Source organism: Elephas maximus, chromosome 23, assembly GCF_024166365.1.
Source record: "Elephas maximus indicus isolate mEleMax1 chromosome 23, mEleMax1 primary haplotype, whole genome shotgun sequence".
Lineage (NCBI taxonomy): Eukaryota > Metazoa > Chordata > Mammalia > Proboscidea > Elephantidae > Elephas > Elephas maximus.
In genome coordinates, this window is record NC_064841.1 from 20,412,429 (window position 1) to 20,437,848 (window position 25,420).

The window sequence follows — 25,420 nt, forward strand, 5'->3', positions numbered from 1 at the left end:
GGTTTATAGAGTGATTGATACAGTGATTGCATGGCACTTTTCATTTTCGAAAGCACTTAACTGTATTTACAGCACCTCTCTATGGGAATGAAGGCCAGGTGTTGTATCTGTTTGATAGATTTGAATGCAAACACTCACACCTGCAAAGATCCAAAGGCTGAGCCATGTCAGAGGAGACTGAGATTAATAGATGATGAAAAGAAAGCATTTCCCTGGTAAATAGATATATTTGTTATCCCTAGGAAGAAAACTCAGGGATTATTTGGATCTAGGGTAGGCATTGCTACTGCTCAGCAATATCCAATTTTATGGTTCTCTCTACTTTCAGGCAAGAGTTAGATTATACTTCTTGTCCCCTTTGAGGTTACATGTGGCCATATGACTTGCTTTGACCATTGAAATGTCAGCAGAGATGTTGGGTGTCCCTTCTCAGTGGAAGCGTTTAATTTCCAGTGCTCAATTTTCCAGCCCTTTCTTTCTCTCCCTAGAGAGTCGTCAGGACCCATTGCAGACACTGAATGAACAAGAAACAAACTCTTGTTTTCATTTCTAAGCTGTTGGGATTATTTGTTATTGCAGAATCACTAACCTATACTGACTGATGACTGATACGAGGCCCAAACTATACATTCCTTCAGCCAATATCTCAGTCTGGGTTATCTAGAGAAGCAAAACGAGTGAAGTATATATATGTGTGTATGTATATGTAGAGAGAGACAGAGAATGCTAGAGATTTATCTCAAAGAAATGGCTCACACAGGTGTAGAGGCTGGCAAGTCCCAAGTCAAGCTGGAGGCTTCTCCTGACTCATGTAGCTGCAGGAGCTGATGAACCCACGATCAGCAGTTGGATGGCCGGCTGCTGGCTCACAGGCTATGGAGGCTGATGAGTCCCAAGGTCAGCAGGCAATATGTCAGGCTGCTGGCTCAAGTCCCAAGAATCAAAGGTCAGATGATGACGAGTCGGATGCAGGATCTAGAGCAAGTGAGCGAGCTTTGCCAGAACGTCCATATACATATTGGATGCAGGTCAGAGCCTTGAGGAAACTCCCTTTGCAATTGATTGGCTGATGACATCAGATCACATCTGGAGGATGACTGTGTCCTTACACAGCTGCCAAACCACTGAGAATGACATTTCAACCAAGGTGACACACAACCTTAACCATCACAGCTGGGCTTTAAGACTAAAGAACAGATTCTGCTGAAATTTACATTAACATGTCTTTGGGTTTTAAATTCAATTATTTATTCATTGAACAAGCATTTATTAAAGCGTACTACTTACATGATAACTGTGGTAGCCGCTGTGGCGAGGGCAATGCAAAAATATGTTTTAGTTACTTTTATGGCGGTCTTATAAGGGCGCACTGAAAATCACCATCAATCTGTTGTTGCTGTTAGGTGCCGTGGAGTTGGTTCCGACTCATAGCGACCCTATGCACAACAGAACAAAACACTGCCCGGTCCTGCGCCATCCTCACAATCATTGTTATGCTTGAGCCCATTGTTGCAGCCACTGTGTCAATCCACTTCATTGAGGGTCTTCCTCTTTTTTGCTGACCCTGTACTTTACCGAGCATGATGTCCTTCTCCAGAGACTGATCTGTTCTGACAATATGTCCAAAGTATGTAAGACACAGTCTCGCCATCCTTGCTTCTAAGGAGCATTCTGGTTGTACTTCTTCCAAGACAGATTTGTTCGTTCTTTTGGCAGTCCGTGGTATATTCAATATTCTTCACCAACGCCACAATTCAACAGCGTCAGTTCTTCTCTGGTCTTCCTTATTCATTGTCCAGCTTTCACATGCATATGATGCAATTGAAAATACCATGGCTTGGGTCAGGCGCACCTTAGTCTTTAAGGTGACATCCCTGCTTTTCAACACTTCGAAGAGGTCCTTTGCAGCAGATTTACCCAATGCAATGCGTCTTTTGATTTCTTGGGTGCTGCTTCCATGGCTGTTAATTGTGGATCCAAGTAAAATGAAATCCTTGACAACTTCAGTCTTTTCTCCGTTTATCATGATGTTGCTTACTGGTCCAGTTGTGAGGATTTTTGTTTTCTTTATGTTCGGGTGTAATCCATACTGAAGGCTGTGGTCTTTGATCTTCATCAGTAAGTGTTTCAAGTCCTTTTCACTTTCAGCAAGCAAGGTTGTGTCATCTGCATAATGCAGGTTGTTAATGAATCTTCCTCCAATCCTGATGCCCTGTTCTTGATATAGTCCAGCTTCTCAGTTTAAAACCACCAACCCACTGTTGTCAAGTCGATTTTGACTCATAGCGACCCTGTAGGACAGAGTAGAACTGCCCCATAGAGTTTCCAAGGAGCACCTGGCGGATTCGAACTGCTGACCTCTTGGTTAGCAGCTGGCTTCTCAGATTATTTGCTTATAAATCTATTACAACTGTAATTTTCTTGGGAGTGTTTTCCTGTTGCAGTTCTCAAATGTTCCACCAGGTGGCGCTACATACTAAACGGTAACCATGGGAGCTGCTGATGGTCAGAAAAGTATCCAGAGATGACCTACTCCAAACCTTGAGTAGCCCAAACTAAGCAATGTTTTTTTCCAGTTGTTGCCAATGGGAGTAAAATAACTCAAAGACATAATTATTTATAATGATTGCTACTCTACTAGAGACAGGGCAGGCTGACTGCACTCTGTGAAGGTACAAATGAGTCTGCCTTGTTTACTCCTAGCCCCCAAAGCCTAGCACAGTGCTGACCCAGAGTAATCGCCTAGTACATACTTATTGTGTGAATGAAGGACAAAGGAATGTATGAAGTTCTTAGCCCCGTGTAAATACCTGTACGATGTTTAGTTCATTTTATGCAGTCTTAAGTATGTTCAGCCACCACACATTTGTCATACTGTGGTGGCTTGTGTAATGCTGGAAGCTATGCCACTGATATATCAAATATCAGCAGGATCATTCACGGTGGACACAGTTTTCAGTGGAGTTTCTAGACTAAGACTAGGAAGAAAGGCCTAGTGATTTACTTTAGAAGGCTAGCCAATACAAACTTTATGGATCACAACAGAATATTGTCCGGCTTGCTTGCCTTGGACGCATCATCAGGAGGGATCAGTTGCTAGAGAAAGACATCATGTTTGGTGAAGCAATGAGCCAACGAAGCTGTGGGAGACCCTCGGGGAGATGTATTGGCATGACAGTCACAACCATGGACTCAAACATGCTGGTGATTTTAAGGATGATGCAGGACCGGGCAGTGTTTTGTTCTGTTGCACACAAGGTCGCCATGAGTTGGAGTCGAGTCGAGTTGATGGTGGGTAACAAGTATGTTCAGTAGCAAAAAGCTTGCGTAACACTGGGTACTCCTTATTTTTAAATTTTTCTCGAAACCATTTTGAAATTTTTTATTTAGAAATTGGAAAATTGACATGGAATCTTAAGAGGAAGGGTAGCTTATAAGCTACAAGATTTTCAGGTATTTTTGAAGCCATTAAGGGGGGAAAAAGGATTTAAGGAGGAACGTCACAATGAATGCAGGTTTTGAATCTTCTGCCATTCAAACATGTAAAATCATTTTATTTAAGAATTTTTAAATGGGTTATGTATAATTGATTTGTTCATAAAATTGATAGATTTTATATATTCAAAGGGTAGTTTGGACAAGAATCTCATTAAATTTATTTTTTCAATTTTTAATCAACATGCTTTTTGACTACGTTTAATGGCTTTCATAAAAATTTCCAAACACATACAGGAGTGGAGAAAATAATAAATGAACGCTTATTTACTCATCACTCAGTTTTCAGTAGTTGTGATTTTGCCACACCTCACTGGATTTATGTCTTCCTTTTTTCTCCCCCCTCCCATCCTCTTCTTCCTCCTTTTTTTCTTTCTCTTTCTTTTCTCAAACTTTTTAAAAATATCCCAGATCATTTCACTCCTACAGTTTTCTCTGAAATATGGACATTCTCTTAAATTAACACAGTCATTTTCACACCTAACAAAAATAACATTAATTCGTTATTATCTAATACTGAAATTTCTCTGATTATCTCACAAATGTCTTTTTTCAGTTGATTTGTGAAAAAATTAAGACCCAAGCTAGGTCCATGCATCAAACCTAGTTGTCGTGTCTTTTTAGTCTCATTTTTTTTTTAAGCTGGAGCAACTCGCTCCTACTTTTTTCATGTCGTTGACTTGTGGAAGGGGAGTTTCCAGGTGTTACTTGCAGATGTTTTACATTTTGTTGCAGACCCGACTCCACGGATTTGCATCTCTTAGTCTTTGCCTGTTTACAAGAAGCAGGTGGAGCTTCAAAACATAACAACCATAGGAATTTGACTCCATAATGAGTCAGAGGTCTCATTTTCCAAGGAGAAGCAAAATATTACCGAGTACAACATAGGTAATTCAGTCATATTTTCCTGGCTTATCACTATTAACACTTCTTGTTTTGGCCGTTTCATTTTTATCTCATAAAGACTCCTGGAGATTGAAGGTTAAACCAGGATCAAGATAAGATTGTTGAGGCCGAGGCTCCCAGTTGCCTAGCCAATATGCACCTCCCCTTTTACCTTATGAACTAAATCCTGATTTGACTGGGGATGGAAATGTGTCTAATTTACAAGCCGTGTTTCCCAGGCCTCTTTGCGGATAGGGGTGGCATGAAGACACAGACAGGTCTGGTCAGTAATATGTAGGCTGAGACAATTATTAGAGAATGTTTGCCTTGAGCATGGTGCTTTTATAAAGCATTACCTGTATGAGTTTAAACTGACAACTGTTAATCAAAAGCAAATGAGAACTTTAAGGGGCAGAGAGCCCAAATTAATATAAGGGGAACATTTGTGTCCAGGCCTGATCACCCTATAGTGAAGCCCACCACTTAGCTTCCAACTAGCTTTTTAGTGCCTTACTCTTAAATATGGACTCCTTAAATAAGGACCATGAAAGTTTTGGGGGAAGGATTTAACATGAAAGAGAAAACAAATATTTAAAAAAAAAATTAAAAAAACTTAAATCATTAAGCTGTACACCAGGAAAATAAAGGAGGGGTGAAATGGCAAATGAAGTGTTTTATGTAATTTTACAACTACAGCAGCAGCCAAAAAAAAAAAAAAGAAGGCTGCATCTGTTGATACTACTTAAAAAAAAAAAAAATTTTTTTTTTTTTTTTTTAACTTAGGTATGAATAAATGACTAAACACTTCATGGGATTAGTTATCTTAGTTTGAAGGTTTAGGGTCATGGTTTTGTGGGTCTGTCCAGTCAATAGGCCTAACATTGTTTTTAGAGTTTCTGTTCACTTATTTTAGTGAGTAGTGCCCAGGGACTTAAAAGCTTGCAAGTGGCCACCCAAGGTACAACAGTTGGTCTCCATTCACCCGTAACAGCTGAGAAAGAAGGAGACCCAGGAATCAGAGAAGGAAGTGGACTGCAGGGATAATTGCTTCTATAAAACTACTACCTCCATTACCATGAGACCAGAAGAGATGGATAGTGCCCAGCTACCATTACTGAAAGTTTTCATCATGTAACCAACAGATGGTTCCTGATCAAAAGGAGGAAAAGCATGGAACAGAACTTCAAATTTATATGAAAACCAGACTTACTGGATCCATTGAGACTGGGGGAACCTCTGAAACTAATGCCCAGAAATAATCTTTCAATCTTAAACCAAAACTATCCCATGAAGCCATCATTAAGCTAAACAAAAGTTTATCTCGATTAATAAAGCGTGTTTGCTTTGAGCATAGGATAAAGAATTATCTATATGAGTCTAAACTGACAACAGTTAATGATGATGAAACAATATGGGTAGAGAGAGAATGGTGACACAGTGTGAAGCATGTAGCCAATGTTACTGAACTAATCAGGTGGAAATTGTGAATGGATGTATGTTTGGATATATATATTGCCACCAAAAATAAAAGATATATTTTAAAAAAGGAACTTGGGAGAATAGAGACAGTACAGAAGGTATTGAATCCATAGAATGAGAAAAGGATATTCTAAAAAGGTATATTTAGAGATTAAGAGAGTTTTTGTAAATTAAGTGTGTTAGCTAAAATAAAAATAGGAGCTTTGGGAGATAAAGTTGAAGATATTTCTCTTAAGGTACGGGAAAAAAAAAGCTGAATAGGAGAGAAGAGATAAGGAAGTAACATCATTTGAGCACGTCCAATATTTGAATAAAGGAATTCCAAACAGAGCAACGAGAGGAAATAATCAAGGGAAAAAATACAAGAAAATTTCTTAGAAGTGCATGAGTCTACAGATTGAAGACTAAACGAGAAAAAAAAAACCCACACCAAGGCAAATCATTGTGAGGTTTCAGAACATTAGGGTTAAAGAACCCAAAAAACCAAACCCGCTGCTGTGGAATCGATTCCGACTCATAGCGACCCTATAAGACAGAGTAGAACTGCCCCACAGGGTTTCCAAGGAGCACCTGCTGGATTTGAACTGCCGACCTTTTTTGGTTGGCAGCTGTAGCTCTTAACCACTATACCACCAGGGTTTCCTAGGGTTAAAGAGAAGGTTCTAAAAGCTCTGAGGGTGGAGCAGGGAACAAATCACCTACAAAGGATAGGAAACCTGGACCACAATGAAGCAACCCCTTCAAAATTCCAAGGAAAATGATATCCAATCTAGAATTCTAACCATAGCATGCTAATCATACTAAAAAAAAAAATCATACTATCAGTGATCAAATGCAAGGGTAGAATAAAATGCAAAGTTTCAAAACCCTTACCCCAATGTGGTCCTTTTGAGGAAGTTCTGGAGAATGAACTCCATTAAACCAAGGCTATGAATCAAGAAAAGAATATTGGGGCCCCAGTAAATAGGAATCACAACACAAGAGAAAGTTGAGAATTCCCAGGATGATGGTAAAGAAAACTCCTAGAACACAATAACATAGCCGACCTAGAATATAAACAGCCCTGGTTATAGCAAGAGGAAGGAGGGATCCAAACATGTTTCCAAGAAAAAAATAAACGAGTAGTGTACCTGATATTTTTGGAAAGCATCAAGAGGCGATTTACGCTTCTGGCATAGACCTTGGAGTAAATTAGAAAATTAAGCCAAAGGAGGCACTTATTAACTCCAGGAAAATTAAAAGTATAGAAAAAAGGAAATGGCTGAAATGAGAGTAATATTTACAAAATTATTAAAATTATAAATATTAAATATTTATTTAGCCAAATAAAACTGCATAGGGAGGAAGGCTGAGTGTGTGTGTGTACACAGTGTGCACACACGTGGTGTGGGAGGTTGTTAGTTCCCCAGAAAGAGACGAAAGTATAAGAGGGCTAAGCCCTCTTAGTCTAGAGTAGGATGACAAGAGATCTCTAAACTTGAAAATTCGTGAAGTTTCCATGTAATCAGGTTGTTGAGAAGTGTGAAGGGAAGTATCAGATGATACAGCCAAATGAGTTAGAAGTGATTGCCTTTGAGGGGCAGAAATTGTGGGTGGGGAAGGATGGAGAAAGGGACTGCTGTTGTACATTAGAAGCTTTATTAAATGATTTGACTTTTAAAAATATGTAAACGTGTTACTTTGCTATAAATCAGTGTGAATGAGCTCAGTCAGGCCCTTTCTTATTTATTTAAGTAGGGAGTGAATTAAGAATGGAGCTCAGTGATTAAGGAAGAATGAAGAAAATGAAAGACACACAGGAAAGATTAGTCCAAAGGACTAATGGACCACAGCTACCACAGCCTCCACCAGACTGAGTCCAGCACAACTAGATGGTACCCAGTTACCACCACTGACTGCTCTGACAGGGATCACAATTGAGGGTCCCAGACAGAGCTGCAGAAAACTGTAGAACAAAATTCTAACTCACAAAGAAGACCAGATTTACTGGCTTGACAGAAACTGGAGACCCTGAGAGTATGGCCCCGGACACCTTCTTAGCTTAGTAATGAAGTCACTCCTGAGGTTCACCCTTCAGCCAAAGATTAGAGAGGCCCATAAGACAAAACGAGTCTAAAGGGGCACACCAGGCCAGGGGCAAGGATTAGAAGGCAGCAGGGCACAGGAAAGCTGGTAATGGGAACCCAAGTTGGAGAAGGGGAGAGTGTTGACATGTCTTGGCGTTGGTAACCAATGTTATAAAACAGTATGTGTACTAGTTGTTCAATGAGAAGCTAGTTTGTTCTGTAAACCTTCATCTAAAGTACAAAAAAAAAAAAAAGGAGCTCAATGAACTCTTCAGGAGTCCTACAAATGACTGAGAAGTTTCAAAAAGTTGTTTATGACACTTGAGAGAAATGGAAATAGGCTTTTCAGGGAGGACACTCAAAACTCTTTAACGTGTTGGTAGTTTTTCACTTTACAGTATACTTGACCTATCTGTGTTACTTTTTCTTTCTTTTGCTATAAGCACTGAGATAATAGGAAATATTCTTGAATTTCATGACATTATGGAACCGAAGCATAGCTCTATCAGGCGAGATTTTCAAAACTAGAAATTAAGAAAATAAAAATATCATTCAGTTTTATTATAAAAGTAGCTCATGCTTATTTTGGAAAATACAGAGATTATCCATACGACTATTAATATTTTGGTATATTTTCTGCCAACCTTTTTTTTCAGTATGCATCAGGTTGAGAAATAGTATTATTTTAACAGCTGCTGCTAGCGGTCCTACTAGGAAAAGAACTGGCAGTGTTAGGAAGAAACCTTGCTAAGCTGTTCTGAGGTGGAAGATAAAGCCCAGTCATGGGTTGGCGGGGGCCAACTCTATTTTACAAGCAAAATGGGAATTTAGGAGTGGGAAATAACTGAGGAGAGTGGAAGAAAAAAAAAAAAAAGAATAACCGCATAACACAGCAAGAACTTGTGTTGGGGGAAATGACTGAGTCTGGGATAGTCTTCTAGTACTATCAAATTTTAAATTACCTTCTATAAAAAAAAATATATATACACAGCTGCAATGTAACATCCTTCATGGATTCTTCCAACTTGCCAGTAAAGTCTACCACTCGTGGCTCTCCAGTGAAAGTGCTATTTTCAAAGCAGGGATCAAGGAGAAATTTTGAGCTGGGTCCCCTGTTTGGGCAATGCTGTGTGAAGCTCAAGGACAGACTCAAGATTCAGAGCAGAGAATAGAATTCAGCAAAAGCCAGAAAACAGAGCTAGAGGTGATGAGGAGAGACTTTGGGAGAACTTGCTAAAATTTGCATGGGGAATAATGGGAGCTTGAGCTCATTTTGGCACAGTGGCTGAGAGCTATGGCTGCTAACCAAAAAGTAAGCAATTCGAATCCAATGGCTGCTCCTTGAAAACCTTATGGGGCAGTTGTACTCTGTCCTGTAGGGTCGCTATGAGTTGGAATCGACTCGACGGCAATAGGTTTGAGCTAGGCTCTAAGGTACTCTGCGACTCCATGTAACTCAGGTGACAGAAGGCCTTCTAGCTTTTTGAGGTCATCCTATGCATTAATATTCAAATATGATAATCAAATTAAGAAAGAAGGAATCCTTTCGATGAAGTTACTGCACTCCAAATTTATATGAATTTACAGGGGCTTTCCATCTCTAGGAAATCCTAGTGGCGTAGTGGCTAAGAACTACAGCTGCTAACCAAAAGGTCAGCAGTTCAAATCCACCAGGTGCTCCTTGGAAACGCTATGGGCAGTTCTACTCTGTCCTGTAGGGTCGTTATGAGTTGAAATCGACTCAATGGCAACGGGTCTGGTTTTTTGGTTCCATCTCTCACCAGCCCTGAGCCATCACTCTTAGCTTCTGTAACTTCTTTCACTTCTCACTGACTTGTATCGTTCTAAGCCAAAACCTCCTAGTTCTCCTACTTCTTCTTTCTGTCCACATTGTTTCACTCTATTTTGAAGCTGCTTTTCCACATCTCATTCTCTCTCTCTCTCTCGCTCACTGTCGTTCTCTCTCTCTCTCGCTCACTGTCGTTCTCTCTCTCTATATTTATGTTTATATTTATCTGCATACACATATTTAATAGCTTGATTGAGGTATAATTTACAGACCATAAAAATCACCCATTTTAAGTGTACAGTTTAATTAGTTCTAGAAAATTATACTGTTGTGTAAGCAGCACCACAATCTAATTGAGGAACCCTTCCATCACCTCAAAAATTTCCCTTGTGCCTGTTTGTGGTCAATCCCTGCTCCCATCCCTAGCCAGCCACCAATCTGTTTTCTGTCTTCACAGTTTTGCCCTTTTGTGGTGGACATACCCTAAGGTGACCTTCATAATTCCTACCTTCTGATGTTCATGCTTTTGTGTGATTCTCTACCCTAGTATGAGCAGGACCTGTGCCTTGCTTTTAACTAGTGGAATATGACAAAGGTGATGAGATGAATCTCCAGGGCTTATGTGACATTATGTAAGGCTCCACCTTGCTAGCAGATTTATTCTTTCTCACTCTGCTGCCAACCATGAAGAAACAAATGCTCTGTTGTGAACAGAGCACACATACACACATGCTCATTTCGGTTGCGTCGATTCCGACTCACAGCAACCCTATAGGACGGAGTAGAACTGCCCCATAGGGTTTCTGAGGAGTGGCTAGTGGAACTGCCGACCTTTTGGTTAGCAACCGTGGCTCTTAACCATTGCACTACCAGGGTTCCAAAACTGCCTATAGAGAAGACCATATGAAGGGAACTTTGGGCAACTGACAGCAGTCTCTTATTTCTGCAGCTGCAAGAGGTGACTTCTGCCAACAGCCTGAGGGAACTTGGAAGTGGATTTTTCTCCAGTTGAGCCTCTGATGAAACCACAACCTTGGCCAACACCTGGATGATCCAACACCTGGTGAGACTTGGAGAGAGAGAACCCAGCTAAACTGTGCCTGACACCTGACCCATGGAAGCTGTGAGTTAAAAAATGCGTGTTGTTTTAAGCCATGACGTTTCTGATGTAGGAATAGATAAATAATATGGTATTCTAGAAATTTCATATAAATGAAATCATACAATCTGTGGGTTTTTTGTGTCTGATTTCTTTCATGGAACAATGTTTTTGGGATTCATTCCTATTATTGCATATATCAGTAATTCATTCCTTTTTATTGCTGAGTAATACTCCATTGTATGGATATACCACATTTTGTTTTTCTAGTCAGTTAATAGAAATCCTGGTAGCATAGTGCTTAAGTGCTACGGCAGCTAACCAAAAGGTCAGCAGGTTCAGATCCACCAGGGGTTCCTTGCAAACTCTGTGGGGCAGTTCTGCTCGGTCCTGTAGGGTTGCTATGAGTCAGAATTGACTCGATGGCAGTGGGTTTGGTTTGAGTTATTCAGTTAATGGACATTTGTGTTGTTTCTACTTTTTGGCAATTATGAATAGCATTGTTAAGCTGTAACATTAGTGTACAAGTCTTTGTGTAGATTTATGTTGTCATTTCTCAGGGATAGGTAACCTAAGAGTAGAAATGCTGGGTCACATGATATGTGTGTTTAACATTTTAAGAAACTGCCAAACTGTTTCCAAATCTGCTGTATCATTTTACATTCCCACCAACAATGCATGAGAATTTGCTTGTCCGGATTCTCCCCAACACTTGGTATTTTCCATATTTCTGATTTTAGCCATTGTAGTGGGTACACAATGATATCTCATTGTGGTTTTAATTTGAATTTTCCTAATGACTAATAATATTGAGCAACTTCTATGTGCTTATTTGCCATTTGTATGTCTTCTTTGGTGAAGTGTCTTCAAATCTTTTGCCAACTTTTAAAAATTAAATGGTTTGTCTTCTTATAATTGAGTCATAAGAGTTGTAAGAGTTCTTTATATGTTCTGGATGGAAGTCCTTTAACCGATGTTATCAGTGAGGTTTCATTCAGGAAGCAGAACCACTAGGGAGTATATATATTTAAATACATAAACATACACACACGCATATGCATTTTCTGCAGGGATTTGGCCTCATGCATGTTAGATCTGAGGTTTGATTTTACCCTTCATACAGGCTAATAAGTTAGCCTGTTACTGTTCCATGTATGCTGGTGGGAGACATGAGACTCCTGGGTCAGAGAAAAGGGACCCAGGCGTAGCCTGGCACCGCCAGTTGCATGAGCACCAGCATGTCTGGGTCAGTCCCACTTGCCCCTCAAGTCCATGGGGGTGACATGAATGGCCCGGATGGATGCCTACTCATAAGTGGGTTGCTTTACAAGAGAGAGGCTTGCCACTTTATAGCAACCTGTAAGCACCCTGTTTTTTTTTTTGGAGGGAGACATTACTTCATCTTGCAAGATTACTCGCTGCAAATGTAACCGTGAGAAATGGCCTGGGTAGAGAGCGGCAAGGGCCTTGCGTTCTTGGCGTTCTCAGCAAGAGCATTCAGGAAAGCTCAGGGCCCATGGAGAAATGCCTCTCCCAACAATCCAACCCTTGGCCCCACACCTTCTCGGCTGAACTCGAATTTTCACAAGAGTGTACCACTCCAGTGGCTACTCTTATTAACATGACAAACATGACAAACGGTAAATGGGGCCAAATCGATTCAATTAATCTCATGTAAATATTTACTTAAGCCTACTATTAATAGGACTCCAAGTAGCAAGATGTGGCCATCCTGCTGTGTTGATCTCAGTCATACGCAACTCTCAGTCCCGGGGTCCCAAACATAACCAAATGTGATGAAGTCTCAGAGGGGACAAACAGATCTTATTTCAGACCATCGGGATGTCTGAATGTCAGGCTGTTACCCATTATGTGAGAGACTTTAGATTGAGCTGCTGATCCTTGATACCACTGTCAATAATTATAGCAGGCAATAAAAAAAAACGAATGCCGTCAAGTCGATTCCAACTCACAGTGATCCTATAGGACAGGGTAGTTTTGCCCCATACAGTTTCCAAGGAGCACCTGGTAGATTCGAACTGCTGACCTTTTGGTTAGCAGCCATAGCACTTAACTACTATGCCACCAGGGTTTCCATATCAGGCAATAGATGGGTCAAAAAGCAACCTCATCCCCCATGGAGAGATATTCCGTGGCCTCTTCTCCCTCATATACAAACATATAACCCAAAGGGGCTCAGGTCACTCCAGTTTGGGGGTTGTTGTTAAGCCTGATTTGGATCTCCTTGACATTGATTTGGTTAAGCCACATTTGGGCAGTGTCACCTCATGGGCAGTTGCAGCCTGGATCGCAATACATTGCATAACCCAAGACTCCTCAGGCATCAGAAGGAGCATATGAGTTTGTATTGGTGAGACTGAAACAAGGTGTGTTGGAACTTGTGTTTGTTTACAAACGGGGGGAGGGGTCTACATTCAGGTCCTGCCATTGATGACATCAGGAGTAGGGGAATAGCTTAGCGTCAGACATATCCACGGGGGTGTTTCTGCCTTCATAACATGTAGACAAGGATGACAAAACCAGCAGCAGGTCAGAATGCCACCTGCAACTGCTCCTTGATATAGTCCGACTATGTGATCGTTTTACCTAAAGACTATGGAGTTGGACATAGCGAAGAAAGCATTAATTGCTCTCCTGCTTCCCTTACCTCCCAGGGTCTAAGGTATTCCCTTCCCTGCTGAGGTTGTTGCTCTTCCTTTATGGCCACAAAATTGGTTTGTCCCATTCCAATAGCGATTATTTCATCTTTTTTTCTAAGGATTTCCTTTTCACACCCAAACCTTTTGTCTGGAGAGGAAAAAAGCCATTTTTATAAAATTACAGAAACCCGCCCTTTGTATCTTCCAGCTTGGCCCACAGTATATTCATTTCTGAATCAATAAATGGTAAAGGCAATGGAATTACCCTCGAAGAGGACTTGTTAAACCATGGATTGTTGGGCTCAGCTCCCAGAGTTTCTGATTTAGTAGGTTTGGGGTGAGTCTCTAGAATCTGCATTTCTAACGAATTCTCAGGTGATGGTAATGCTGCTGGTCTGGGACCACACTTTGATAAACACTGCCCTAAATCAGTCATGCCAGGGTGGGGGCCAGCACTGAGACACATGGGCTGTATGGCCTACCATCTAATGCCAGGGGATATTCCAGCCAAAGGGAGACAAGTCTCTGCTTTTAAGGAACATGAATTTTAAAAATAAAATAATTTCAGTTAAGGATGCTAGCTATGAAGAAAAAAAAGTCAACATAGTGGAAAAGTAACAAGAGCGAGGGAAACATTTGAGCTGAGACCTGAGCCATGTAAAAATGTGGCCTTGGTTAGGAAGACGGGATAGGGGAAGAGCTGATGATCATTTGGACTGGGCAGAGGAAGGTGAGGTGAAGAAAAGTGAGTGGCTCTATTCTGGGTAGAATTTCAAGAGTGACTTTCTCGTATCCTGGAAGTGGGAGTGAGGAGATTTGAGAAATCAAAGATGACTCCACTGTTTTTCACTTGATCCCCTGGGTAGGTGTGACGGTTCTTTTGATGTGAAGGGATTTTGCAGATGTAATTAAAACCCCTAATAAGTTAATTTTAAGTAAATTAGATAATCTGAATGGGCCTGACTAAATCAGTTGGAAGGCCAGAGAGAGAAAAAAGAAATTCTTCCAGTGGATGATGGCTTCCACCTGTGCCTGTCAAGTTTGAGTTGACCCGTCACGCTCTACCCTTCCTAACTGCCTGCCCCCTGCTCTACAGGTTTTAGACTTGCTTAATCAGCCCCCAAAATTATGTAAGTCAATCACTTATACTAAATTATATAAATACATATGTATGTATGTGTATACTAAATCACATATATATACACATATATGTGTATTAAAAAATCACAAACCTGTTGCCATCGAGTCGATTTCGACTCATAGCGACCCTATAGGAAAGAATAGAACTGTCCAATAGAGTTTCCAAGGAGCTGCTGGTAGCTTCAAACTGCTGACCTTTTGGTTAGCAGCCGAGTTCTTAACCACTATGCCACCAGAGCTCCATATATATATATATCACCAAAAAAAACCCAACCCCATTGCTGTCAAGTTGATTCTGACTCATAGTGACCTTGTAGGACAGAGTAGAACTATCCCCACAGGGTTTCCAAGGAGCAGCTGGAAGATTCGAACTGCTGACCTTTTGGTTAGCAGCTGAGTTCTTAACCGCTATGCCACCAGAGCTCCGTATATATGTATATCTATCACCAAAAAAACCAACCCCGTTGCCGTCAAGTTGATTCTGACTCATAGTGACCTTGTAGGACAGAGTAGAACTATCCCCACAGGGTTTCCAAGGAGCAGCTGGTAGATTTGAACTGCTGACCTTTTGGTTAGCAGCCATGCTCTTAACCATTGTGCCACCAGGCCTCCACATGTGTGTATATGTATATGTGCGCACACGCGCACACACACACACACACACACACACACACACACACACTCGTAACGAAATGGAAATGATAGGGGAGGAATAATTTTGTAGGTGGGAGCCGGGAATTCTCTTTTGGACATATTCAGCTTGAAATGGGTTAGACCTCCACATGGAGAGGCCAGGTAGACACTGAGATATCTAATAAACATGCTGGGGACACATTTGGGAGTAACACAGAGATGCTTCTTTTAAACCATAAAAAAAACCCAGTAAAAGTAAACCATGTATCTCATGAAATTAGGTGGTGTCTTAGTTATCTAGTGCTGCTATAACAGAAATACCACAAGTGTTAGGAGGCTAGAAGTCCAAATTCAGGGTGCCAGCTCCAGGGGAAGGCTTTCTGTCCCTGCTGGCTCTGGGAAAAGGTCTTGTCATCAATCTTCCCCTGGTCTAGGAGATTCTTGGCGCAGGGACCCCAGGTCTAAAGGACACACTCTACTCCTGGGTCTTCTTGCTTGATGGTGATGAGGTCCCTCTCCTCTCTGCTCGTTGCTCTTTTTTATATCTCAAAAGAGATTGACTCAAAATACGATCTAATCCTGTAGATTGTGTCCTGCCTCATTACCATAACTGCCTCTAATCCTGCCTCATTAGCGTCATAGAGATTAGGATTTACAACACGTAAATAATTACATCTGGGTTTGGATAATTACATCAGATCACAAAATGGAGGACAACCACACCATACTGGAATCATGGCCTAGACAAGTTGACTTACATTTTGGGGGGACACAATTCAGTCCATAACGGGTAGGATCACCCAGGGAGGGAGTATATATATATAGAAAATGCAGGGAGTCACAACTGATCCCTGGGCATTCCATCATTTAGAGCTCAGGCAGAGCAGAGGAAATCGGAAGGAAGAGGGGTGGCCCCTGAGGTAAGAAAGAACGAGGAGAATTCATACCGTGGAAGCTGTGAGAAGCCCATGTTTCAAGAAGGGAAACTCAAATGAATCTGATGCTGATAAGCTGTTGTGTAAAATGAGGTGACGGTCAGATTTGATAATAATGACAACTCAGTGTTTATAAATACTTTTTCGGGACACTTTAAAATCTGAAATCTCAGGTTTTTTTCTTGCACATGCAATAGTAGGAGGTAGTCATTGTCATTATTATCCTTTTAGTAGCAAGAAACCTAGGCTCAGATAGATTATAGGGAATTGTTCAAGATTAAAGTAGCTAGTTATGGCAGACGTGGTTTAGACCAGATTTCCTAATTCCAGCCCAATTCTTTGATTCTGAGTCCTGGTTGGCAGAGGATTCGTTTATGGAGCTTTCTAAAACTACAAATGTCTAGCATTTGCTCCAGATCTTATCAAGCATCTTTGGGATAAAGGGCCAGGATATAAGCATTAAAAAGAAATACAACTCAACAAGTAGTTCTAATGAGAGGTTAGGGTTGAGGATCACTGAATTAGTCTATAAAGTGTTCCGAGCAACCTTTAGATTAGACTTCCCCAGGATTAATGTCTATGGACGGGTAGGTTAACCTAGTTCGTAAAGGTCAGCTGAAACTTCTTGGAGCTTCCGCTGGGTGGAAATGCTAATTAACCCGATATGTTAACGCCTCAGTCCAATCTGCAGGATATTCTCTTATGATTAGTCTCTCCTGCTTCTGAATGGAGAAAACATTTCCCAAAAGACAGTTCTTTCCTTTGTGATTGAACTTCTAGATTAAACTTAGTTATTTCATCAGGTGAATTTCCATGACCAGGTTCCCCCAAGCTAAGAATCACTTACTGTAATCAGAGATGCAGTTGGTGGGAGTGTGTAAGTTTATGCAGTAAGGTTGGTGTCCAAAACAGGAGTGATTTTATCTACCAGACAAGAGAAAATTGTGCTTTATAGATCATTTAAAGCCAGGACTCAAACTTATTAAATTCTAGGGTAATTTTTCTAAAAGTTTGGCAACCTATGCTCACTCACTCCAGGCCACTGATGTGATGGGCATTTCCAGCCCTTCTCTAGGAGTTGGTTTGGTGCTGCTGTACCTCCCTTTCTCTGGGAGTGTGGACGGTCCATATACAAGCATCCCCAGGACTGACCCTGTCTAGACATAGCTCCTTAGAGGGACCCTTTTGCATTTGATTATTTTTTATTATTATGCAGTGTCTTTTCCCATCACCTGTTGTTCGTTTAAGACCTGGCTACACATTCGAATCACCCGTTTGCTTTAACAAAATGCTGATGCCCAGGTCCCTGCCCCAGAGATTTGTTTCTTCATGCCTGTCTTTCATTACCAGTGTTTAGACTACTGCAGTAATCTCCCCGCGTTTACACTCTTCCCCGGGCCAGTCCACCTCACATATTCCTGCTACGTAAATCTTCCTAAAATCCATCTTCATGAGTTTAAAAGATTTAAAGGTTAAAAATGACTTTCTGAAAGGAGCCCCAGTGGCACAATGGTTAAGCACTCAGCTCCCAACAGAAAGTGTGGCAGTTTGAACCCACTCAGTGACTCCTCGGGAGAGAGACCTGGCAATCTGCTTCCATAAAAATTATAGCCAAGAAAACCTATGGGGCAGTTCTACTCTGTCACTTGGGGTCACCAGGAGTCAGAATTGAATTGATGGCACCTGACAGCAACCATGGTGATGAAAGGTCACTTTAGAAACAAATGGGTGTGCTTCAAAAATGACCTTCTGAGTTGTTCTGATAACAGCCTGGTTTCACAAGGGTACAAAGTTAGGGCCTTTCTTCTGTTCAAACTTTAGTTTTATCCCTTTTATTCTCGCTTCCTCCTTCAAACTGAGCTTCTCAGGTTTCCCCAACTGGCTTCCACTCTATTGTCTTTGTTCTTGTAATGTGCTCCCACCCCCCTTCTGCCTGTCATACTCTTACCTAGTCTTGAAAAGCCCAAGTGAAATACCTCCTTCTCCATTCGTCTTATCTCATTTCCCTTAACATTTTTGCTCAGTCTTCTAAGTTCTCAGTGATGATAGAATATGGGAGAAAGCCTTGCCTTTTCCTACCTTCTTATTCCCCAGGTTGCCTTCATTTAATTGCTTTTACTCTCTCTTCTCAATTCTTGCAAAATATAAGAAATAAGTCAAAATTACTTTTTTGGAGGGGGAAGAACATTGAAAGTACACTTGCACTTTTCCATTTTGCAGACGCTGTTTGTGAGAACAGTCCCGTGTCGGGTAGTTTGCATCCAGAATCTGACCATCAAGGTCAAGTTGCCCTGCCCAGAACATACCTGGGATGAGGGAGACAAGATTCCAGCTGTCAGTTTGTAAAAGAGCCTCTTTTTTTGAGTGAGGGGCATGGCAGGTGCCCAGAGAAGATTCCTGGGCTGGAAGTCCTCCCTCAGCACCTGTGGTGGGCTGCTGTGTCCCTGGTCAGAGGAAGCTGTGGTCAGGCTCCCAGACACAAGGACCAGAGGACGTGCCTCCTCGAATTGCTTTGCCTCTAACGCCCTCCATTCCCTTCAGTAAAGCCGTGAAGGGTGTTTTCCAGGTGGTGGAGTAATAAAGTGTGAGATAAAAACTACTTGTCCCTAATCCTGCCTCTTAGTTTTGAAATCAGAAAGGTCTCAGGGGAAACAGTCACAAAAACTTCCTACGGCGGAGTTAGAAAAAAAAATTTGAAGCACGTCAAATGTGTAATTTTAAGGCCCCAAGTTTTATCTTTTAGGAAAACTAGAGAATTCAAGAATAGTTCCGGTTGAATTTGTTACCTGCCTATTCTAAAACCCACCCACTGCCATCGAGTCAATTCTGACTCATAGCGACCCTACAGGATGCTCTAGAGATATTCCTAAATTAAGATTTTGGACAATGAAATAAGTCTCAGTTTAAGGAAATCTAAACTGCGGTTTGGCCCACATCCCAAAGCATTGCAGTTATTTTTTTCATTAAAATTACTTAATGCGGTTATAAGAACGTCAAGCACTAAGGAAATGAGTATCCTTCAGCAGTTGCTTTGTGTACCACGACACTTAGCTTGTCCTCCTCTGTATTCTGTTTTCCAAGGAGCAGTACACCGTGTGTAAAGGGCCTGGGCTTTGGGATCAGAAATGATTGAGACTTCCTAGCCTAGAAGTTGTTTTACTTCAGGTGAATTGCTTAATCTCTCTGAGTCTGTTTCCACATCTGTAATCCTCCTTCAAAGGACTGTTTATGAGGATTAAGTAGAATAATAATGATAAAGGATTTAGCATATTGCCTGACACTTAAGTCTTAGCAAACAAGAGCTCACTAGGACAGCAGAATAGATGTTCTCTTCCTTACTTAAAGGGACCATGTCTTACTCAGTCCCACAACGCCTAACAGTAGGTTGTTGTTGTTAGGTGCCGTTGAATCAGTTTTGACTACTAGCGACCCCATGTGACAGAGTAAAACTGCCCGATAGGGTTTTCTAGGCTGTAATCTTTGTGGGAGCAGATACCAGGTCTTTCACCCTCAAAGTTGCTAGCTGAGTTCAAACAGCCAAGCGCGCTTAACTGTTGCACCACCAGGGCTCTTTCTAGCTGTGGGAGAGGCACAATAAATGTTTGCTGAATGAGTGAGTGAATGGATGAGTGATGGCTCACTGATGTCCCTGATATCAATGAGGGATGCATAAATTTTTCAACATTCAGATTTTGTTTTGTGTCTTCTTTTTTTTGGACATGGTTTTCTTTTTCCTAAATTCACCCTGCATGTTTGTTTTCACATGGCAAGATTTTAACAGAGCTTTATATGCTCTGAGTGTTTTGCTTGAAAGCATATCTGCCCCACCTTGGTGAGGTACCTGTTGCCTTGAGTTGATTCCGACTCACAGCAACCCTATAGGTAAAAAAAAGTAAGGTGATTACTATTTTACCTTACTAGAGACTCAGAGAACGTGGGGATTTATATGCCACAGACTTTGTAGTACAACTAGTATTAGATCTTTAGGCTTCACAGTAAAAGAATTAATTTTTTATTTTATCCCACTAAGCCCTCTTTAGGAGCCCTGGTGGCGCAGCAGTTAAGCAGTAGGCTGCAAACTGAAAGGTCAGCGGTTCAAACCCACTAGCCACTCCACGGGAGAAAAGACCTGGTGATCTGCTCCCATAAAGATTTCAGCCTAAGAAGCCCTATGGAGAGGTACTACTCTGTCTTACAGGGTCACTATGAGTTGGAACTGACTCAACAGCAATGGGTTTTTAAGCTTTCTTTAGGAGCCCTGGTGGTGCAATGGTTAAGCACTCAGCTGCTAACCAAAAGGTTGGTGGTATGAACCCATCCAGCAACTTGTTGGGAGAAAGACCTGGTGATCTGCTTCCATAAAGATTAAAAAAAAAAAATCCATAAAATTACAGCCTAGAAAATCCTATGGGCAGTTCTTCTCTATCACATGAGTAGACATGAGTTGCTATGAATATAAATCTACTCGATAGCACCTAACAAGAGCAACAAAGCGTTCTTTGTTTTCCTACTCATGCACAGGACTCCATTAGAGAAAAACTGCCTCTGAAGTTCTTATTTCTGCTCAAAGAAAATATTTCCCAGCCAAAAAAATGTTATTCAAAATAAGAAACATCAAAATAAATGATCACGGTGGAAGTATGAGGGAGATGGTGGACCGTGTGTCATTTGGCCTGCCCTTCCCACCTTTTAAAACACTTATTGTAAAATATTGTACCTCCCCCGCCCCCCAGAGTGGGGCATCGATTTATTAGAACAGTTTAACAAATAGTTATAAACCAAATGTTCATGTAACTGCCACCCAGGTTAATAAATATCACAAGTACTCCACCCCAATCCATATATCAATTTTTTTTATCACAATCCCCATTAGCTCTCTCCACAGCTAATCCTTATTATTCTTTTATGTTAATCATTTTCTTGCCTGTCTTTACTGTTTTACCACATATGGATGCACCCTTAAACAATGTTATGTACTTTTGCCTGTTTTAGAACTTTATGTAAATCATACTGTACATATTCTTTGTCTTTTTGTTGTTGTTGTTCAACGTTATTTTTGGAAGAGTCATTACCTATATTGTTGAATATAGCTGAAGTTCGTTAATTTTATTGCTGAATGATATTCTGTGCATGAATATGCCATAATTTATTTACCCACTTTATTGAAAATGGGTTGCTTTTAGTTTTTGCAATAACACATAATGCTGCCATGTACATTCTTGTACATATGTACACACGTTTCTCTCAGGATCAGAAGGGCTAGATCACTGGGTGTCTTCAACTTTGCTAGCTAACGCCAGACTGTTTTCTAAAGTGGTCACACCAATCTATAATGCCAACAGCAACATATGAAAGTTTTTGTTGTTCCACATGCTTACCAGCACTTGGTATTTTCTGTCTTTTTTTGTAGCCATTCTGGTGCCAGTATAGTGTATATCATTGTAGTTCGGATTTACATTTCTGTGCTGACTAATGAGGTTTAGCACCTTTTCATTGGGCGTTTGGATTTCCTATTTTATGAAGTGTCTGTTCAAGTCTTACTCATTTTTCTATTGAATTGTATACCTTTCTGTCATTAAATTTGGCTGGTCTTTCAAGAGTTATGAATGTGCACTTTGATAGAGAGTGGGGTTCCATGGGCATATGCAACCTTTTAGAAAACTGCCAAATGCTGTGTAAACTCTTGGCAGGTTGTATTCAGTTGGTTTTCCATTTCAGATATTTCTTCCCAGCAGTTCATGACTTGTCTGTCCTGGAGCCTGAGCAAGTGACTCTTAGTAATTTTGAGTAAGTGCCATCAAGGGACAGCACAGGAGGCAAAAAGCCTGATGTCAGAGATCACTTAGTGGTGATTATCTAAGGATGCTGTTTTTATAGTCCCCTGTTGATTGGGAAAGGATGCTGGCGGCGCAGTGGCTAAGGGTTTGGCTGCTAACCGAAAGATCGGCAGTTCAAACCCACAGCCGATCTGTGGGAGGAAGGTGTGGCAGTCTGCTTCCATGGAGGTTACAGCCTTGGAAACCCTATGGGACAGCTCTACTGTATCCTATAGGGTCACTATAAGTCGGAAATCAACTTGATGGTAATGGGTTTGGTGTTTTGGTGGCTTGGGAAGGCCTTTGGTTAATTATTACCTAGAAGCAGAGAGCAGGGCATGGTTTGGTCAATCCCCTAAACTGGTGGGTCCCCTTTAATCTGTGCTTTGAACAAATTCAAATTCCCATCAGACCCATTAGCTCATGTGGAAACTGCTACTTACCTGGAAATGAGACAAATGAGAAGAGGATTCTCTGAAACAATGCCCTGGAGTGATGCACCCCTCCCCTTTACACTGAGATAAGGTGAAGGATGGAGGGGAAACCAGGAGAAAGTAAACTGCAGTTTCTAATAAATAAGCTACTAGAGCATTTCTGCATGCCTTCAGCATCATTTTAGAAGAGTTGTCGGACTGACTCTGCAATATAATGAGCGATCATTAAAACTCTGGATGCTTTTAATACACAGAGGATTAATTTTATTCATAGAGTTCTTTTTTTTAATACTGCTTGAGTTTTGCTTAATTTTGCATAGCATTATATCTCAAACATGACTGTAGTTACAGCTTTTTTGATAAGCCCCGTAAGGCCAGGCATTTTGGTCTCTTTTATTCCCCATTGTTTTTCCAGAGCCTAGAGCAGTGCCTGGTACATAGGCAGCACTCAAATACTTTTGAATAAACAAATGATTTTTTTTTTTTTGGCACTCTTGGGTATTGAGTTGAGAGCTGACAGTCTGGAAACAGACAGAAATGAAAACAATGCTTGTTACTATGTGAATCCATGCAAGCACACACACTCACACTACTTTAATTTGCCATGTTTATGATTTTCCAGGGAAAAAGATGCAAATTTCTGTCCTTTAGAAGATAGTGTGAATAAATAACTAATGAGCTCGGAGATAGTTTTATTGTCATAAGACACACTATAAACTTAGCAGTAAGTTATTAGTTCTTGAAAGCAAAAACTTCTTTCTTCCATATCTATTTCTTAAGGATCCTCTGGCTCAGAGATGCCTCTTATAGACTGTCCAAAGAAGGTCCTCAAAAAGTATCCAGAGGCTGAATGTTGTTTCCACATAGTGTACCTGGAGTTTGTTGCAAATCAACACATTCTTTGCAACATTCTTGTCTTTTGGAAATGTCTTGAAGTGTGAAGTGTATGGGTGGGTGGGTTGAGCAGGGCAGTGTCATGTTCATTTCCATGCTCCCAGTACATGTTGTTGTTGTTTTTAGGTGCTACTGAGTCAGTTCTGGCTCATAGCGACCTTATAGGACAGAGTAGAACTGCTCTATAGGGTTTCCAAGAAGCAGCTGGTGGATTGGAATTGCTGACCTTTTGGTTAGCAGCTGAGCTCTTAACCACTACACCGCGGGGCTCCTCCCAGTATGTGGTTAGATATATTATTGGACTCAGTCATCTTGGTTGAATGCATGAGTCAATTGCATAAAGAAGAGTGGAAGGAACTGAGGATGACTATCCTGGAGAAGAGAAATCTTTTAAGGGGAGACCAGATTGCTGATTGAATATTTGAAGGCCTAACAACATGTGGCAGAAGGACAGCAGAATGAGGACGCTATTGGACACTTTCAATAGGCAGATTTTGATTCATTGTGAGGAAGTATTTTGTCTTATAGTGGAATTGGGGAGGGGGATGCTTCAGGAAGTGGTGAATTACTGAAGCAGAGTCTGGACTATCATTTAGGAGAAGTGATGTGGTGGTGGAGGAAGAAATGGTATCAACATTCACCCAACAGCTGCCTTGCATTGAGACCCTTTTTTTGAGCCAGTAAACCCACAGCTTTGTCTCTGGTAGCCCCGCTAGGGGGCATCTGATGTTTATTCCATTTCATGTGGTAACAGCACCTGAAGGTTCCTTTGGAGATAATCCCGCTTTCTCTAGTTCCATATTGTTTGAATAGGGTAACCATATTTCCGAAGTTCAAAGGCTTTGATTGCACAGTACTTCATCCCCCTGGCTATAGTGATTGGGCAGCTGATCCAAGCCAACCCAGGGACAGTCAGTTCCATTTATTGCAGAGGAGTGTTTTGGATTGAACTGTGTCCCTCAAAAATTTGTGTTGTAAATCCTAACCCTTATACCTGTGATTTTTAATCCCATTTGGGCATGGGTTTCTTTGTTATGTTAACGAGATGGTATTAGTCTAGGATGTGTCTTAAATCAATCTTTTTTGAGATATAAACAGCAGGTTAAGCAAGCACAAATGGAGGGGAAGATACAAGCCACGTGATCATCAAGGAACCTGGGAATAGAAGCCGAAAAGAGACAAGGATCCTCCCTCAGAGTGGACAGAGAGGGAGAAAGCCTTTCCCTAGAATTGGTGCCCTGAATTTGGCCTCCTAGCCTCCTAAACTGTGAGAAAATAAATTTCTGTTTGTTAAAGGCACCCATTTGCGGTATTTATGTTATACCAGCACTAGATAACTAAGACAAGGAGGCTGGTTTTTGCTGAGATTTTTCTACTGGTAGAATATACAACTAGAGCCGCCTTGACCTACCACATGAAGAGAATCGGCCTGAGTTTGAAATTAACCTGGAGGAAACCTGAATGGAGAGATGAGAGAAACCTGTTGGGGCATGATGTGATGATATCCTTGGACCTAAAACTAGATAGACTGCTGAGCATATCAATCAGATAAACCAATAATCCTACCCCCTTTATATCAAGCCAATATGAGTCTAGTTTCTTTTACTTGGGAGCCCTGGTAGCGCAGTAGTTTAAGAGATCAGCTGCTAACCAAAAGGTCAGCAGTTTGAACTTTCTCTGAACTTCTACTCCTGGGCGATCTTCATATGGCTTAGCATCTCTCTTCCTTCTTCCCTGCTTTCCTGCTTGCTTATTTCATCTCTTTTATATCTCAAAAGAGATTGACTTAAAATACACCCTATACTAATCCTGCCTCATTAACATAACAAAGACAGCTCATTCCCAAATGGGATTATAACCACAAGCATGGAGGGAAGGATTTACAACACGTATTTTGGGGGGGGACACAATTCAATCCATAACAGGGTGCTAAGTAATACCTGTGCCCCTACCCACATATCTTGCCCCCCATATGCTGCCACAAATGATTGGATGAAGCTGGGCAGTTACTTCATTTACAACCTATGTGCAAAAAGATGAATGAGACCAACTGGATGCCTCTACTAGGAATGAGAAATTGGGATACTGAGAGGCT

General features: G+C 41.1%; 1 protein-coding gene across 7 annotated transcripts in view; it reads left to right on the forward strand.

Moving 5' to 3' along the window:
* Window positions 1-25,420, forward strand: part of KCNMB3 (potassium calcium-activated channel subfamily M regulatory beta subunit 3) — an 83,377-nt gene that overhangs the window by 7,791 nt on the left and 50,166 nt on the right. For all 7 annotated transcript variants that reach the window (XM_049867391.1, XM_049867388.1, XM_049867393.1 and 4 more), the window contains one exon: window positions 10,664-10,837. In XM_049867391.1, the coding sequence (XP_049723348.1) occupies window positions 10,829-10,837 (9 nt within the window). In that variant the 5' untranslated portion in view covers window positions 10,664-10,828. The remainder of the gene's footprint in view (window positions 1-10,663; window positions 10,838-25,420) is intronic.